The sequence below is a fragment of the Carcharodon carcharias genome, chromosome 17, assembly GCF_017639515.1.
Source record: "Carcharodon carcharias isolate sCarCar2 chromosome 17, sCarCar2.pri, whole genome shotgun sequence".
Classification (NCBI taxonomy): domain Eukaryota; kingdom Metazoa; phylum Chordata; class Chondrichthyes; order Lamniformes; family Lamnidae; genus Carcharodon; species Carcharodon carcharias.
In genome coordinates, this window is record NC_054483.1 from 3187125 (window position 1) to 3199231 (window position 12107).

Here is a 12107-nt window from a genome sequence, read left to right on the forward strand (position 1 = left end):
ACTCAAGGTATAGCTCCAGTGGGGTTTTTTTTAATAATGGAAATAGGTGGGAAAAGGAAAATCTTTATAATTTATTGGAAAAAAAAAGGAAGGGGGAAACAGAAAGGGGGTGGGGATGGGGGAGGGAGCTCACGACCTAAAGTTGTTGAATTCAATATTCAGTCCGGAAGGCTGTAAAGTCCCTAGTCGGAAGATGAGGTGTTGTTCCTCCAGTTTGCGTTGGGCTTCACTGGAACAATGCAGCAAGCCAAGGACAGACATGTGGGCAAGAGAGCAGGGTGGAGTGTTAAAATGGCAAGCGACAGGGAGGTTTGGGTCATTCTTGCGGACAGACCGCAGGTGTTCTGCAAAGCGGTCGCCCAGTTTACGTTTGGTGTCTCCAATGTAGAGGGGACCACATTGGGAGTTTTTCCAGGTAATTCTATTTTAGTACTTGGAGATCACTGTCTCCCTTGAGAATCGGAGCCTCCTTCAGTACTGCCCCTCAGACATATTGAGGTAGCTGCTTCGCCGCCTGTAAACCCTGGCAGCAGGATAGTGGCGTCTTCTGCAGCCCCTTCCACCTTGGACTTCCTGTTTGCCCTGCGCCCCTTGTGCCTGCACCTCTCCTCCCAAAGGTAGCTCCACTAGTGGCTGAATTTGCACTCCTGGCCTCCTCCCCCTTCTGGCCCTCCCTCCCTCCTCAGGAGGTGCCTTCATTGGGGAGCACAACTCCCATTCCCAGGCTAAGGGAAGCCTTCCTGAAAGCTGCAGGCCCCAGAAATGATCTTTACTGTGGAGTACTGACCCAGGCTTGTACTCCTGTCCTAGGAGCTGGTGTGAGTTTGGAAGTCTTCCTCCTCACTCAGGCAAGTATAAGCTACTTTCACACTTAAATCCCTCAAACATCACATTCGTGACCCCACTTACCCCTCTTATCCCGAGGTTTATACAAATGTCTCCTACCCGCCTGCCCATTGCGTCCATGCAATGTCCTGAAGATCACACAGGCTGTGAAGAATCGAGATCAGTTGCTGCCTCAAGAGCCTTAACTGGCCCATTAATTGATGGTGGACCAGCCATCTAAATACTGTGGCTACAAGAGCAGGTCAGAGGCTGGGAATCCTGCAGTGAGTAACTCACCTCCTGACTCCTCAAAGTCTGTCCACCATCTACAAGGCACAAGTCAGGAGTGTGATGGAATACTCTCCACTTGCCTGGGTGAGTGCAGCTCCCATAACACTCAAGAAGCTCAACACTGTTCAGGACAAAGCAGCCTGCTTGATTGACACCACATCCACAAACATTCACTCCCTCCACCACCGACACACAGTAGCAGCAGTGTGTGTACCATCTACAAGATGCACTGCAGAATTCACCAAGGCTTCTTCGACAGCACCTTCCAAACTCATGACCTCTACCACCTAGAAGGACAAGGGAACACCACCACCTGGAAGTTCCCCTCCAGTCACTCACCATCCTGACTTGGAAATATATCGGCCGTTCCTTCACTGTCACTGGGTCAAAATTCTGGAACTCCCTCCCTAATAGCACTGTTGGTGTACCTACACCACATGGACTTTAGCGGTTCAAGAAGGCAGCTCACTACCACCTTCTCAAGGGGCAATTAGGGATGGGCAATAAATGCTGACCCAGCCAGGGAAGCTCACATCCCATGAATGAATAAAAAAACTAATCTCTGACTTCTGTCTGTTAAGCAGTTTTGTATTCACATTGCTACTGTCCCTGCAATTCCACAGGCTTTTATTTTGCTCACATCTATTGTGTGGCAATTTATCAAACATCCTTTGAAAGTTAGTTGACACATCGTTCAGACCACCTTCATCAACCCTCTCTGTTATTTCGTGGGATGATCGAAGAGGATCCTAGAATCTTTCAGCCAATCAGCCCATCGTGCACATGCTGTCCAATTTAGTCCCAAATGCCAGTTTCTTGCCCTGAAGCCAGCAAATTAGTTCTCTCCATGGACATGTCTAATTGCTTTTTAAAGCCTCAGTTTAATGTCTTATCTGAAAGATGGCACCACTGACTGTCCAGCTCCCCCTCAATAGTGTACTGGAGTGTCAGCTTTGCTGTTGTGCTCAAGTCTCTGGAGTGGGAGTTGAATCCATGGCTTTCTGACTCGGAGGTGTGAGCGTTGCCCACTGATACACAACTGAAGGATGACAAGAGGCTGAAAACATATTTTGAAGGAGTTCCCTCCGATATTTGCCTCCAACTCCCGATAATACATTCCTACAAGATGTAGGATAAAACCCCTTCTAGAGACGCTCCCATAGCACTGACTGTGGTCCCGTGGAGTATAAAGTATAGACAGCCTGGCCTGGCTGTTTGAGACTTACATAACCCAAGGCCCAAAGATTTTTGTCACCGATAATGTAGGATGTGTGGCTGAGAAAGTGAACACAGTAAAAATTCCATGGAAACAATGTGAAATTCTCCTGAATTTCTTCACTAGCAGTCTTAAAGAGAAGACGTAAATTTAAAGTGGCCTCCCTTGAATGTGAGATTTTAATTCTAACTCAGTGACCGATAGGTGATACTGCTTTAAGAACTGGCACACTGCAATAAATCTGTCACTTTGACTAAGAGGCGGGGATAAAGGCAGGTCATGGTCCCTATTGGGTGAACCTTCCCCATTTTACACTACTCTGTAAGAGGCTAACAAAGTCTTTGCTATATAAGAGAGAGTCAGTGTGGTTTGTAGAGTAAGGAGGCAGAGATGGCTCTCTTTCTGTTCCTTGTCTTTGTATCCTTCTCTCCAGGTAAGATGTTAGCTGCTGTGCAAAATTATTTTCTTTAGTGCTGGCGCCTCACACAAATTGACAGAGGGCAGAGTTCCACTGACAATCAGTGCTCGTTGCTTCACTCTGTTATGTGGCTTCTTTTAAGTGGGTGTATCACTGCTGCTCAGATTGTAATCTGAAATTGTAATCTGTTTCCACTTTGTGTGCCCAGTGACACTGTGGGAAAACTGGCACTACTCCCACTGACTGGAGAAATGCAGATCAACTGAAAGAGGGGCCAGGAAAGGCATTGGTGTGCTCGTAGTAACTGCATCAGCCTGACACCAGAGACACAAGCAGAAAATATTGAACGTGTAGACTGTCTGCCAGGAACCAGAGCCCTTTTCCTATTGCGCTAGTTCGGGGTCCTGACCATCATCTCTTGCAAAGCTGGCAAGTTTTCAGTGTTGGGTTGGCAATGTCTGCTACAAAGGGAGCATATAACCTAAGCGAGCAGCTCAGTGCTGCCCTGTCAGAGGTTAAACCCAAGGTGCTATCTGCCCTCTCGGGTGGACCTAAAAGATGCCATGGCACCATATTATAGCAATGATTTCAAAGAAAATGTCTTCATTGGTTGTAAAACACTTTGGGACATCATGGAGTCATGAAAGATGTGGTATAAATACAAGTTCATTCTTTATTTAACCTCTCTACACCTGCCCTCTCCAAATCTCTTTCCTTCTTTAAGACGCTCTGGATGGGTTGAGGCGCCAGTGCCTGTCTTTGCCAATGCCTTCCCCCGATTTCTGCATGCTCCTTAAAGCCGACCTCTTTGACCAAGCTTTTGACCATCTGATCTGATATCATCGCTGTCCAGTGACCTCAGCCTCAGCCCATGTTACCTGGTTTTAACTCCGAGAAGTGAATGGGTTTTGGAAGGAAGTAAAATTTGAACTTTTGTGTTGGGGTGGGCAATGTCTATCTGTTTTTGATTTCTCTCAGCCCTGGCCAAATTTGAACGGACGAACGAGACATGTCCACAGGACAGAATAAACCAATGCCAGGACCTGCAGGTAGCCGTGCAGTGCAGAGTCCTGAGTGATTGTCTGGAGACCGAATGGAGGGAGCCTAAAGTGGTAAGTGGTCTCGAGACCAATGTTATTGCTACGTGAGCGCAAAAGAACGAGTTCTCTCTCTCCCACCCTAGATGAAGCTCCTTAACATTTGATGTCATTAGCTGACCCATAACTAATGTGGTTTGTGCTTCTTCATCGTATATTTATAAATTTTTAAGTCTGCCGTTGATTCTTTCTGGAGTTCAGCAACATTAGTGCAACAGTAATAGGCCCAGGTTTATGGTTTTAACAGGAGGAAATGTACATAGTCCTATATCTAATCACTGCCCCCTATTACATAATATTACATAAGGTAACCTGGGCTCTAATCATATACCCTCAGGCTCTGGGTCAGGTATTTGTGTCATGTGTGTACAATTCTCGAATGGTTACTGCACAGAAGGAGGCCATTCAGCCTGTCGTGTCCATGCTGGCTCTCTGCAGGAACAACTCACCAAGGCCCATTCCCCCTGCCTTGTCCCTGTGGCCCTGCAATTTTTTTTCTCTTCAGATAATTAACTAACTTCCTTTGAAAGCCTTAGTTGAATCTACCCCCGCCACACTCTCTCGGGGGAATGCGTTCTGGATCCTAACCACTTGCTGTGTGGAAAGGTTTTTCCCTCATATTTCCATTGCTTCTTTAGCCAATCCCCCTATATCAGTGTCCTCTGGTTCTCCACCCTACCGTCAAGGGGAGCTGTTTCTCTCTATCGCTTCTGTCCGGAAGCCTCGTGTTTTTGAACACCGCTATCAAATCTCCTCTCAGGCTTCTCTTCTCCAAGGAGAACAGTCCCAACTTCTCCAATCTATCCACCTAACTGAAGTTCCTCATCCCTGGAACCATTCTCGCCAATCTTTTCCGCAACCTCTCCAATGCCTTCACATCTTTCCAGAGCTGGACACAACACTCCAGTGTTTTCAGTAAGCTCATCATCCTTGCTTCTTAACTCTGCGACTATTAATTGAGCTCAGGGTCCTGTCTGCCTTATTAACCATTTCCTCAGCCTGACCTTCCATCCTCAAGGCCTGAATTTCACACTTGGCGTGCAAGCCAAGTGGACAGGCCTGGGAAGCGGATGCGACGTGTGCTTCCGCCCGTGATTGCCACCCCCCCCCCCCCACTCCGAACGCAATTTCACGCTGGCTGGCCAATTAGCGGCTAGTCCGCGTGAACCACGCACTGAGAAAGCCTCAGCACTGCGGGGTGGGGCGGGGAGGGGGAGGAGGTTGCGGGAATAGGGTGAGGTTGAGGGTGCGGGTGACACTAGCGAGCTCCCTGAAGCTGCTGCAGAGCTGCCTCGAGGAGCCGCCGACCTGGACATTTCATACGAGAAGGAAAGGAATGCAGCAAATTGTGCCAGCGCAACACATTCGAGCGGCTGACAGCGCAACTCAAAGAAAAACATCAATCCCCAGGTATCTTTTTTTGCATTATATTTCGCCCCGGGCGCATCACCCCGCCCTTGGGTGAGGTTTCGTTAAAGACTGGCTGTCCGCCCGCCTGTTTAGCCCACGTGAGGAGGGCGAGATCTCACGGGCAGCGTGAAAGCCCGGACGTTAGGGTTTCTCATGACTTTAATTGGCCCCTTTAACTGTCAGCGGGTGCAGCTCGGACTCCCCCGCGTGCGCCCACCGACCTCCATCTCACTGAGGGGCGCGACAACGCTGGAGGGGTAGGTAGCCAACACACAATTTCACATGAGTTCAGGTCGGGCGCTCGATCAATGTAAAATCCTGGCCCAGCGATTTGCGCACATTATATCCACCAGCAACACCCCCACCCGACCCACCCCCCTCCTCCACAAAGTCCCTCTGTTCCCCAACCCCCTTTATCGCCCCCTTTTATTTTATATTGCCTCTCCTCATTCTCCCGAACAAAATGAATCACTTCCCACTTCGGTAAGCTTCACCTGCCAGTCCATCTCTGCCGAACGCAGACTGTGCTCCTACCTGAGGCCTCGCCACAATCATGAAGCTGCTTTCTCTTACAGCAGTGAACATGCAGAGCAAGCCATGATCAGATTTACTTGGCTCAATGAGCGATCAATAAGACACACGCCATGGTAGCCCCTACGAGGGAGATGTCTCAGTCATCCTCTAGCTATTCTGCAGCATTTCCGACATCATGATCACAGTGAAGCCCCCCCAACCCCCCCAGGCCCCCTCCCCACCTCAGCTTTCAGACATCCTTCACAGCCTTCCTCTTACAATAAAACAAAGTATTTTTATTTATATAGCGCCTGGCATCAGGATGGTCCAAAAGATTTCACAAGCAGCGATGTACTTTTGAAGTGTAGTGCCTGTGGCAATGCATGTGTCCCAGTGGACCCTCGTCAAAGACAGCAGTCAAAAGGCTATTGGTCGTTGTTCAGTCACTGGGGGTGGGGGGGGAACCACTATAATTTGATATTTACTGCCTCTCATATAGCTGCCTTTATTTTAAACTTGTCCGAATATACTTTGCTTGAAAGGAATTTGGCAGATTGAGCATAACGTGTAAACTGCGAACACTTCACTGTTATTTAAACGGAGAGAGGCTGCAGAAGTTGGTGGTGCAGAGGGATCTGGGTGTCCTGGTGCATGAATCACAAAACGTTAGCATGCAGGCACAGCAAGTGATTATCGAGGGCAAGTGGAATGTTGGCCTTTATTGCCAGGGGAATGGGATGTAAAAATAGGGAAGTTTTGCTGCAGCTGTACAGGACCTTGGTGAGACCACATCTAGAACAGCTTTGGTCTCCTTATTTGAAAAATATGATTGCATAAGAAGCAGTTCAAAGAAGGTTCACTTGACTCACCCCCGAGTTGAAGACCTTAACTTGTGAGGAAAGGTTGACCAGGTTGGGCCTATACCCACTGGAGTTCAGAAGAATGAAAAGCAATCCATATAAGTTCCTGAGGGGACTTGATAAGTTAGACACAGGGAGGATGTTTCCTGTGGGGGGGGATCTAGAACACAGGGACACATTTGTAAATACAAACAATAGCAAGTCAAATAAAACAGCAAAGGTTTTCAGCAAGAGATTCAGGATGGATGGGAGGAAGAATTTTTGGAAGCATTAGGTGGCAGGGGACCTGGAAATCGCGGCATACGAGGGGGGAAATTCATCCTCCTGAAATGTTAACTCGGTTTCTCTGTCCACAGATGCTACCTGAGCTGCTGAGTGCGTCCAGCATTTACAGTTCCATTTCCTATTCCACTTTCTCAGTTTCACTTCTGCTTGAGGATTTAAATATTAGCAGCAAAATCCAGCATTGAGTTCTTGCCAACACCCACAAACTGACCTCTTCCCAACCCTACACTCAGTGACCTCTCTCCAACTCCCACACTTACTGATCTCTCTCCAACTCCCACACTTACTGATCTCTCTCCAACTCCCACACGCACTGACATCTCTCCAACTCCCAAATTCACTGACCTCTCTCCAACTCCCACACGCACTGACCTCTCACCAACTCCCACACACAATGAACTCTCTCCAACTCCCACAGACACTGACCAGTCTCCAAATCCCAAACTCACTGACACTCTCAAACGACCACACACACTGACCTCTCTCCAACTTCCACACTCACTGACCTCTCTCCAACTCCCACACTCACTGACCTCCCTCCAACTCCCACACTCACTGACCCTATCAAACCAAGACACACACTGACCTCTGTCCAAATCCTACACTGACTGACCTCTCTCCAACTCCCACACGCACTGAACTCTCTCCAACTCCAACACACACTGACCTCTCACAAACTCCCACAAACACTGACCTCTCTCCAACTCACACACACACTGACCTCTCTCCAATTCCCACACACACTGACCTCTCTCCAACACTCACAGGCACTGACCTCTCTCCAACTCCCACACACACTGACCTCTCTCCAACACTCACAGGCACTGACCTCTCTCCAACTCCCACACATACTGACCTCTCTCCAACTCCGACACACATTGACCTCTCTCCAACTCCGACACACACTGACCTCTCTCGAAACCCACACACACTGACCACTCTCCAACTCCCACACACACTGACATCTTTCCAACTCCCACGCTCACTGACCTCTCCCCAATTCCCACAATCACTGACATTTCTCCAACTCCCACACACAATGACCTCTCTCCAACTCCAACACTCACTGACATCTCTCCAACTCCCACACACACTGACCTCGCTCCAACTCCCACACGGACTGACCTCTTTCCAACTCCCACACACACTGAGCTCTCTCCAACTCCCACACACACTGAGCTCTCTCCAACTCCCACGCTCACTGAGCTCTCTCCAACTCCCACACACACTGAGCTCTCTCCAACTCCCACGCTCACTGACCTCTCTCCAACTCCCACACACACTGAGCTCTCTCCAACTCCCACACACACTGACCTCTTTCCAACTCCCAAACGCACTGACCTCTCTCCAACTCCCACACACACTGACCTCTCTCCAAATCCCACACTCACTGACCTCTTTCCAACTCCCAAACGCACTGACCTCTCTCCAACTCCCACATGTACTGACCTCTCTCCAAATCCCACACTCACTGACCTCTCTCCAAATCCCACACTCACTGACCTCTCTCCAACTCCCACACTCACTGACCTCTCGCCAACTCCCACACTCACTGACCTCTCGCCAACTCCCACATACACTGACCTCTCTCCAACTCCCACACTCACTGACCTCTCTCCAACTCCCACACTCACTGACCTCTCTCCAACTCCCACACACACTGACCTCTCTCCAACTGACACAAACACTCACCTCTGCCAAACTCCCACACTCACTTTCCTCTCCCAAATCCTACACACTCTGACATCTCCCCAACCGCCACACACACTGACCTCTCTCCAACTCGCACACACACTGACCTCTCTCCAACTCCCACACACACTGACCTCTCTCCAACTCCCACACTCACTGACCTCTCTCCAACTCCCACACTCACTGACCTCTCCCCAACTCCCACAAACACTTACCTCTCCCAAACTACCTCAGTCATGGACCTTTCTCCAACTCCCACACACCCTGACCGCTCTCCAACTCCCACACACACTGATCTTTCTCCAACTCCCACACTCACTGATCTCTTTCCAACTCCCACACACACTGACCTCTCTCCAACTCCCACATACACTGACCTCTCTCCAACTCCCACAGTCACTGACCTCTCTCCAACTCCCACACTCACTGACCTCTCCCCAACTCCCACGCACACTTACCTCTCCCAAACTACCTCAGTCATGGACCTTTCTCCAACTCCCACACGCACTGACCTCTCTCCAACTCCCACACACACTGACCTCTCTCCAACTACCACACACACTGACCTCTCTCCAGCTCCCACACTCACTGATCTCTTTCCAACTCCCACACACACTGACCTCTTTCCAACTCCCACACACACTGACCTCTCTCCAACTCCCACATACACTGACCTCTCTCCAACTCCCACACTCACTGACCTCTCTCCAGCTCCCACACTCACTGACCTCTCTCCAGCTCCCACACTCACTGACCTCTTTCCAACTCCCACACTCACTGACCTCTCTCCAACTCCCACACACACTGACCTCTACACAGCTCCCATGCACAGTGAATTCTGACTAAATTGTAGTATGTGTGCTTTTCTCCCCACATTTTGTCCCCTCCGCTCCTGAATGTGCTGCCTCCTTGCTCGGTCAACATGTTGTGTAGCGGAACCATAATGGTCCATAACTCATAATCCCAGATTTCATTCTTCCCTGTGTGCTAACTGACCTCCTCTCTAATAGCAGAAGCTGCATAACTACTGACCTCCACATCCATGGAGTAATCAAAATCAGCCAGTGATCCCTTCACTATCTATTACCTCTACTGGAAAGTGCAACCTGCTGATTCACTCTCTCCCTGGGTACATTTAACTGCTGTAATTTTGCACAAATCAGTAACTGTTCTTCACAAACAGTAACCCACTGGTTGTAAAGCATTCAAAGAGCACGAACATGTCATTGTTCTGCACAGAAGCACATTCCTACTTGTTCATTTTTGCGTGTTGTTGTTCATTGTGATACCACTGCAGTCAAATAGCCTGCCAACGCTCACTGCATTGGCTCATCTATTTCTGAAGCTCACTTGTGCCAGACACCCAGTGCTCATGGCCTTGTGAGGAGCGGAGGTGGTAGAACACTGTGAGGACGTGTGGAATAATTGAATTGTTTGCAAAAGCTGTAAAGCAAACAAAGGGATGTTCATCTTAAGTTACAATCCCATCAAACTCATTCTTGTTTTTCAGGATGACAACATCTGTGAGGAGTGTAAAAAGTTCATAGCGCACATTACTGACATGCTGAAGGACAAAGCTGTGCAGGTACTGGTCACTGATAATGCATTTGGATCAGGATGAGGGAAACCCATTGAAACCAAACACTGCAATGCTAAATATTCAGCCATTGCCCAAAGTTGCCATTTAACCATTAAAAGAGAGCCTCAGCAGTTTGTACTAATCTGAACTGATGCTGCTGCAAAGCTGATTTCAGGAACTGGCCCTGTTGTCACAACAGGATCACCCTCTCGAGTATTCTCCGAGTATTAGCATCTGGCGTTGGTGGGGGTGGGGGGCGGGGGGGGAGTCTCATCTCTGTCTGTCCCAGCCCTTCCTGTCTCAGCTCCGTTAGTGACATGTGCTGCGCTTGAGTGTGACGAGGGTCTTAAAGTTTGCAGGGGGTTTTACTGAACACTGACATCAGGGGAAAGATTCCCCTGACACAAAGCCCGGGGTACCTGTCACATTAGGGGTGTTCAGGACTGGGTTAACATGAGACTGGAGGAACAGTCCCACCCACATAACAAAGCAAAGGGAGTCACATGACTGGAAGAAACCTGACTGGACAGAGCTCCTGGCTGGGGCCAGAACAATCCGACTGTCCTGTATGTACATAGTTATATTCTATAATAAATAGTGTTCGGACATGTAGGTCCCTGGACCTCTTCCATAGACAACTGCAACAACACACAGCTGTACCCAGAGCTGGGAGTTCAGGAATTTGCCAGACAGGAAAGCAGAACATTTCCCTTCTACATCCCGATAATTCAGCCTTGGGCATTGCCAGTGGAGGTCTCACTCAGCATAATGAATTGTAGGAAGGCAGAGACAATGATCTCTGCAGCGTTCCAGGATGCAGCTACTGACTAACCAGCCAGTCGGACTGTTAAATAGAACCTGGGTATTGTTTCATGCGGTGGATAAAATGGCTCCTGTGCAAAGCCTGTGTTTTACCAAAGGTGACCTCAGAGATCCCATGATTATGACAAGCCACAGCACTCAACACACAGCAACAGTGCTCAAAGGTATTTCTCCTGACAGAGTAGATGTGTCAGCGGGGATTATTCTACAAGCAGGGTACTCGCTGGCTGGATACATCCTGGGAACCGACCAGGCCAATGCACTGATAAGCTCCATGCTTTTCACTGGTTAAACCACAGTGAAGCTGCTGAAGGACAACTGGTATATATGTGGAGAAGCCCTTTAGCGAACGAGAGCATCCAAAATAGGAACTCGACACCTGTAGCTTGCTACAATGGGTTGCTGCAGAATGGATACCGAAAGATACAGTTTGCATGGTGGACTGTGTTTGGTGTATTTTATGCTGTATGTGTCGCTTCCATATTGCACATTATATGTTCTCTCATCATGAATGCTTGATGCTGAAATAGAGGCATCAAAGGCATCCATGACAGATAATTACTACCCTGAACAAATCATTTCACGCTGTTTTTTGTGTAAACTCATGAACGGGCATAAGGCTGTCACTCTTAGCCCTGAAAAGTGCCCAGTCTACCTCAGATTACCCTGGAAGGGCAAGGTATCTCAAAAGTCTCAGCAACAGGTGAAGCAAGCTGTTTCACGCTGCTACTATGCAGTAGCAACACAAGTGATATTCACCACTAACAGGATGCTGCTGTCAAACCAAAAAGACATTCTGTCTCTCACACAAACGAGTGATGTAGTAAATGAATTTCAGTGCCAGTGTGATGATGGGTACATAGCCCGTACATCCCAAAGATTGGCGGATTGTACCAAACAACATGTCCCAGCCGCTGTTCACAACGGGCAGGGTACAGACTGTACCCAACCAGCCCGTGCCTGCAAAACTCAAAACACCGTGTCTAACATTCGATGTGATTCCACAATTGGACATTTGCTAAATAATCCTCAGTTTGCTAAGAATTACACAGACAACCAGTTTAAGATTGTCAACCGGGCTTGCAATGTGGCATATCTG

General features: G+C 48.7%; 1 protein-coding gene across 2 annotated transcripts in view; it reads left to right on the plus strand.

Moving 5' to 3' along the window:
• The first annotated feature begins 2631 nt into the window (after positions 1–2631).
• Positions 2632–12107, plus strand: part of LOC121289532 (prosaposin-like) — an 84374-nt gene continuing 74898 nt past the window's right edge. For both annotated transcript variants that reach the window (XM_041209029.1, XM_041209028.1), the window contains exons 1-3: positions 2632–2765; positions 3729–3862; positions 10118–10192. In XM_041209029.1, the coding sequence (XP_041064963.1) occupies positions 2723–2765; positions 3729–3862; positions 10118–10192 (252 nt within the window). In that variant the 5' untranslated portion in view covers positions 2632–2722. The remainder of the gene's footprint in view (positions 2766–3728; positions 3863–10117; positions 10193–12107) is intronic.